Source organism: Mytilus californianus, unplaced genomic scaffold (genome assembly GCF_021869535.1).
Source record: "Mytilus californianus isolate M0D057914Y unplaced genomic scaffold, xbMytCali1.0.p SCAF_10, whole genome shotgun sequence".
Taxonomy (NCBI): Eukaryota; Metazoa; Mollusca; class Bivalvia; order Mytilida; family Mytilidae; genus Mytilus; species Mytilus californianus.
In genome coordinates this window covers 73,281,500-73,288,907 of record NW_026262582.1, presented here as the reverse complement: position 1 = coordinate 73,288,907, position 7,408 = coordinate 73,281,500, and the positions used below count along the sequence as shown (strand labels likewise).

Genomic DNA, 7,408 nt, shown 5'->3' with positions numbered 1-7,408 from the left:
AAAAAAATAAATATAACAAAGACGCCGACAAAAAAGTTTGTGTAGCGAATAGTACTTACAGTAGGAGAGTCACAAGTCAGGGAAATGGACTACAGTTAATATATAATGAATTACTAGAAGGCTTTAATCTTATTTTTAAGCTTTCTACATGCTATGAAATTGTTGAAGGCAGTACAGTGATATGTAGTTGTAAACATCCTAGTCAATTGGTGTTTGGCGGATTGTTATGTAATTGACAATAATATGACATCTTCCTTTAAAAAAAAAAACACACATAAACAGGGAAAACAAGAATCTCACACATATTCCACAGTACAACTTACCATATCAACAATCAAATAAAATCATCATATATATACCAGGATTAAACTTTGGAACGCTAGTCTCGCTTTTAGACTACAAAAGACTCATTAGTGAGGAAAACATTAAAAGGCTAAATAAATTACGAAGTTGAAGAGCATTGAGGACCCAAAACCAGAATTCCATATAAGCAAAAACATATTGCAAACTAAGAAACAACAATGAACCTTAAAGAGTTGAAATAGCCTGATTTTTGACTTGGTACAAGCAAAAACTGTTTTGGGGCTAATCGAGTTTGAGGCCATCCCTCTTTGTATATCTATCCGTGTATTTAAAGGATTATTTATTATTAATACCACACATTTCTGTTGGTTTAATGCTTTGTTAAACATTGTTTTTCTTTAAAAAATCTAGAAACTACTTACAAAAGCATCATCGGCCGATATATTATCCTTTTGTATAAGATAACACCCTTTACCTACTCGTTGGTATGGGTAACTGCATTCATCTGTAAAAAATAATAGAGATGTTTGAAAATATTTGAAAAGACCTTTCAGAAAGACAAAACCGATGATTTATCGACATCTTACAACGCCTCCGAAAACAACAGTATTAGTTATACCCAGAGCGAAGTGTTTTCGAAAGAAATCAGTTGCATTAGTAACAAATTACCCTTACCGAAGACTAGCCGAATTCAAAACTTGAAACCGTTCCTCGGTGGTATCGGAATGTTGCGTTTGGGTGGTCGAAATAGTAGAGCAGACATTGATTACAAACTGAAACATCCTGTTATTATTCCAGGAAATAACCATATCGCTATTCTATTGATCCGTTATTATCACAGTGAAGTTAGGCATCAAGGCCGACACTTTACGACAGGAGCGCTCAGAGATGCTGGTTTCTTGATAGTTGGAGAGAAAAGATTTATCTAGTCGTTGCTACACAAGTAGTTGCCGTAAGTTACGTGGCAAACAGGAACAACAACTGATGTCTGATTTACCTCTAGATCGGTTATCTCCAAGTCCACCGTTCTCATCAGTAGGAATAGATACATCCGGTCCGTGGTCAGTAATGTCAATAAAAACAAGAGGTGGTCAAGCCAACAGTAAACATTGGGCTATATTATTTACGTGTTTGTCAACAAGGGTTATACACATCGAGGTTATTGAAGAACTACGTTCGTCGTCATTCACAAAAGCTCTGCGTAGATTCATTGCCTTACGAGGAAGCATTAAGGAAATTCGCTCAGACCGAGGAAATAATTTCGTTAGTTCAATAGATCATTTGAATATTGCTTCGATCAATGTATACGTAGAAGAAGGGCCAGTTCATAAATTTCTTGAAGATAAACAGTCAGTATGGATTTTTAATCCCCAACACATTCTTCACATACGGGAGGAGTGTGGGAACGTATGATCGGCATTACCCGAAAAATTCTTGATTCTATGATCATGGAAGTACAATAGAAAATCTGACACATGAAGTGTTAATTACCTTTTTGGCAGAGGTGTGTGCCGTAGTGAATGGTAGACCGATCGTTCCAGTATCTTCTGACCCTGAAACGCCTTTAATACCCAGTCCAGAGATGTTACTCACTCAGACTCGGTTGTTACCCTGCTCCTATTGGAACATTTGATACGAAGGATCTGTATAAAGCACAGTGGAGACGAGTGCAATATTTGGCAGATTTTTTCGGGCAACGATGGAACAAAGAATATCTTCAAACTCTACAAACACGTCGAAAATGGACAGACTCTTCTTCGAATGTGAAGCAAGGAGATAGTATGTTAATTCAGGACACAAACGTTTCGAGAAATGAATGACCAACTGGAATTATCGTTAACCCTCTAACAGGTCATGACGGACGAGTTCGAAAGGCAGAGGTTCGAGTCGCTAGGAATGGTTCAACTTTCACCAGACCTATTTCACAAATGGTGATTTTGTTTAGAGTGTAGACTTTATCAAACGTTATTCTGTTGTCCCTTTGCAAGATATGCTAGTGAATAGATTTTTTTTGTTTCATCATAGTTCATAACTGTTTGGTTATTTATGTTTAATAATAGTGATATTAAATATTAATATCAGGTAAGTAAGGAGTGTTCTGACACATTTTTAACATGCTTTCCATAGGTACTTTTTATCTGATTATCTCCCTTTATCAGCACAACACACATGTTTGCTCGCTTGAGAACTTTGGATCAATTTCTGTCGTATTATTGTCCACCTTACTGTAAGTTATGCTTTGCATTATTACGAATTGTTTTGATGTGTACCGTTACTTCCATAATGATTTCTGTGATGATTTGAAGTAATAAAAGCCTTTGGAAACATCGGATTATGATTGTCTTATATTGTGTCAGCTTTCGGGCATTGTAGCAAGTTAGATAGAAGTCCAATCCAATTTTAGAGTAAGTATTTGGCCTGTATCGCCGTCTAAAATTTCTTTTTTTTGCTTTGTAAAGTGTCCCCTTTTTCGATTAAATTTTTCTATGGAAATCCATTTGTGTCATAAATTTTGGTTAATAAATTTTTGACATTGTATTGAAAATTGTATTATTGAGTACATATATGTTTGAAATAGTACTTAAGGTTGTTTTTTTTAATTTGGTCTTTCGTAGTTTTTACCTATTGACATCCAATAAAGATGTGATTGGAGAACTTTGTGTTTATTTTCAATGCATGTTTGGATTCAACCGGTTAAACTAACTGTCAATTCCGGGATCGTACAGAACATTAACCCACTGCATTTGTTTACCTTTATCTTTAACTTTATTTTATTGTTGTTTTTGATATCGTATGTTTCTCTGTGAACTTGTACTCAATTTTTAGAGAGTTATCTATCAATCTATCTAAACCTGTTCATCAGACGACGTCATTAGTTTATTCAAAAACAATAGTTTCGTTCTCAGAAATGTGGAAAGATATATGATAGATACCAAAACGGATTAAACCAAAATATAGGTCAACGTAAATTTTCCCGGAAAGAACTTTCCAGAACTAATCTACATGTATAATCAATGCACTAATTAAAAAGTAACATTTGTCAAAGTGGTAGTCATGCTTTATTTCTCGCAAATATAACCTCCAAGCGAGCCTCCGTTTGCACACCAAACAGAATGGAACTTATATCCTCTAGAAGCATAGAAGAACATACAATCTTGTGCCGACTTGAATGTTCCATTTGGTTCTCCATTATCAAAAGCAAAGTATGGCATCTTGACCATTTCTCCGTTTTTCTTGATCCATCTCCAATCACCACCGGGCTTATATCTATTAATGTCACGTCCACCAATATAGTAGTGCACACCTATGAAATGAAAGTAAGACACTAGTGTTAAACTGCAATCTTTATTTTTCTGACTTAAATGTTAAGATAAGTGTTTATGTCTAAGACAATTCCAAGTATAAACTATGTAATAGGCATATTGAACGGATCGCTTATGTCTGAACGTGCAACCCCTTCATAGAAATCGTTGAATCGTCGAATTTCTTAGTTCTGGGACATTTCATCTGTAGCCAATTAAAATTTTAATGCTATAAAGCACTAAAACACTTGAAACTTGCTAAAAATAAAAGTAGTAAACATGAAAGAAGGGGATTAACTTAAGGATGTTTGCTACTCTTGTTTCTGACTTTTTGTCAGATTTTCGGAATCCTCTGGATTTATCCATTTGAATGCCTTAAAAAAATTTGCCCACTAACCCCCATTTTTCTTTTTATAAATCTTTTACATGTATAATTATAAGCCATCTGTAAAAGTCTTATAAAATCTTTGTTATTTTTTAAAAGTTTTTGACAACTTAAACTTGTCAATGATAAAGCTATGAAAAATCAAGAGAGAACATTTTCCCGCCAAAATTTCAATGGCTAATATCTCGAAAACAAGCACACGGACCTATACTTTTTTTCCGCTCTTTTGGTTCCTTTATTAATGCCCTATCAATATATACTAGTGTTATGAAAAGCTTGTTATTTTGAAACTGAGTAGCGAACTTCCTTAAGTTATTTTGTTAATACAAAAATCATAAATTACAGACGACATGATCTAAATGTAACTATAACTAACATATATTAATGCACTTGTTTGTTACTTTATTCAATAATATGATAGAAACAACATTTGCATTGTATACATTACCTGTGTTCATTTTTAAGAGTTCGTACTTCATCAACATTGCTTCATTTAGGGTTTCAAAGTTCGCCAGGTATGCACCTCGTCGTAAGCATTTTGCCTGAAAACATGAAAGATTTTGAGCAAAATAACTTCTAAAAGAATGTTATCATATAAAAACATGTCAATATAAAATCGTTTGATTATTAGTCCTCACATGATTGGAGAAAAATGCAGAGAAAGAGGTAAATAAATATTACCTTATAAGACAATAGGGAATTACCTCTTGGCAAACTCCTTGTTTTTTGTTATTTTTTCTAATGCTAGCATCAATATCTTTGAATAAAGAAATGAATAAACATTTAATGAAAATTAAAATACAGATAACACATGGATGATGGAGAATTCGTTATCTTATAGGGTCACCAAAGTTTTCAACACAATGGTTGAGAAAAAAGTATTAAAAAAAAACAAGCTATGGGGAAGTCAAGAAAAGCTGACGAAATCAAACGTTAGACTTTATTAACGAATGGAACGTACATGTATGGAAAGCAAATGTTACATTCTTGTCGTGGAACATACATTTTTAAAAAAAAAAATGGTGGTTAAGCCTGGTTTTAAAGCTAGCTTAACCTCCCACTTGTATGACATTTGTTTATATTTATATTATATTGATAAAATTTGCAATAAACATAATACAAGGGGACGGTTGTCCAAGGTTAGAGGAGGGTTTCAAACAGGTTTAACCCCGCCATATTCTTTAACTGCCTGTCCTAAGTCCGGAACCTGTCGTTCAGTGGTTGTCGTAGGTCCATGTTTATCATATTTGTTTTTCGTAAATTGTTTTGTTATAAGTATGGCCGTTAGTTTTCTTAATTGGATTGGTTTATTGTTTTCATGTCGGGGCTTCAATTTCTGACTACACAATAAGGGTTTCCATATTGGTGAAGGCCGTACTGTTGCTTATATAATTGCTTACATCCTCATCATTCGAACTTTGGTGGAAAGTTGTCTCATTGGGAATCATACCACATTTCCTTAGTTTTGTATTAGAGATTATTGTAACAATAATTTGGCCGAAGCAGTGTAAACATATATCCCAGACATACAACACAACTGACTAAAAAAATAAAACAAACATAACAAAGACGCCGACAAAAAAGTTTGTGTAGCTAATAGTGCTTACAGTATGAGAGTTACAAGTCAGAGAAATGAAATGAAGTTAATATATAATGAATTACTTATCTAATTTTGAAGCTTACTACACATTATAAGGTTTTAAAATAGTTGAAGGCATTACAGTGATACATATATGTAGTTGTAAACATCATACAATTGACAATAGAATGACATCTTCTTTTCTTTTAAATGACTCATAAATAGCGAAAACAAGAATCTCACATATATTCCCTAGTACAACATACCCCATCAACCATATAATAAAATCATCATAGATACCAGAATTAAGCTTTTGTAAGCTAGACGCGCGTTTCGTCGACAAAAGACTCATCAGTGACGAAAAAAATTAAAGGGCCAAATAAAGTACGATATTAAAGAAACCCGACTTCCCTATAAAACAGCATACTGCAAACAAGGAAACAACAACGAACATTGAAGAGTCAAAATAGCAAGATTTTTGACTTGGTAAAGTCAAGAACTGTTGTGTGGCTTCATCTGATTTACGTACGCCCCTTTGTCTATCCATGTAACAAACTAACTAACTAAATTATTTATTATAGTGACAAGTATTTTTGACAAATATTTTATAATACAGTGAAAATGAAAACAATTATGAGAATACCCGACCGTTTAGGCCTATAAGTCAATTTAAACATTAATGTCAATGGTACGACGAGTAGATGTATTTGATGATTAGTTCTAATTAATACGACACATTTCTATTGGTCCAATGTTTTGTAAAACTTTGTTTTTTTTATTTAATATAAGAAATCTAGAAATTACTTACAAAAGCAGCATCGCCTGATATATTATCTTTTTGTATTAGATAACACCCTTTACCAACTCGTCGGTACGGATAACTGCATGCATCTGTTAAAATACAATAGAGATTTTAATTTTAAAAAACTTCCCGAAAGCAAAATTCTAGGTGATGAAGGTATAGAAGATATGGAAGTAAAATTGAGAATGGAAATGGGGAATGTGTCAAAGAGACAACAACCCGACCATAGAGCAGACAACAGCCGAAGGCCACCAATGGGTCTTCAATGCAGCGAGAAACTCCCGCACCCGCGTCCTTCAGCTGGCCCCTAAACAAATATGTATACTAGTTCAGTGATAATGGACGTCATACTAAACTCCAAATTATACACAGGAAACTAAAATTAAAAAAAAGATACAAGACTAACAAAGGCCAGAGGCTTCTGACTTGGGACGGGCGCAAAAATGCGGCGGGGTTAAACATGTTTTTTTGAGATCTCAACCCTCCCCCTATACCTCTAGCCAATGTAGAAAAAACAAACGCACAACAGTACGTACAGTAAAACTCAGTAAAAGAGAAGTCCGAGTCCGATGTCAAAATAGGAAACAAAAGAAAATAAACAAAATGACAATAATACATAAATAAGAACAGACTACTAGCAGTTACTGACATGCCAGCTCCAGACCTCAATTAAACTGATTAAAAGATTATGTCTTCATCATATGAATATTAAGCTCCATTGAATTGAAGTCATGTGAGAAAAATTGCCATGAAATGTCCAGCTACATTGTCTGCCTTGTGTTTCTTTTTTAATGCTCTTGGTTTTTTTCTTGGCTATGCCTACAAAATTATGAAACCTCTTGTGAATTACTATTCTCAACTGATCACAAGAGAAATACGAATCAAAATGTCAGTTTTTCAAGATAAAAAGAGTTGTAAAGAAAAATTCATTTGTAAATAAAGGCATAAACAGATAAAAATGTTAACATACCAGCATGACAATAAACCAAAACTAGTCCACATAATATAAACAAACAATATATGGTAAACATGGCGGA

The 7,408-nt window shown here is 33.8% G+C and overlaps 1 protein-coding gene across 1 annotated transcript; it reads right to left on the bottom strand.

The window, feature by feature from the left end:
- Positions 1–3,339: 3,339 nt before the first annotated feature.
- Positions 3,340–7,408, bottom strand: LOC127718504 (uncharacterized). The gene is made up of 4 exons (XM_052224556.1): positions 7,342–7,408; positions 6,378–6,460; positions 4,439–4,532; positions 3,340–3,607 (listed from the first exon to the last, which is right to left on the bottom strand). Exons 1-4 carry the CDS (start codon positions 7,400–7,402, stop codon positions 3,363–3,365), a joined length of 483 nt encoding a protein of 160 aa, XP_052080516.1. The 5' UTR covers positions 7,403–7,408; the 3' UTR covers positions 3,340–3,362.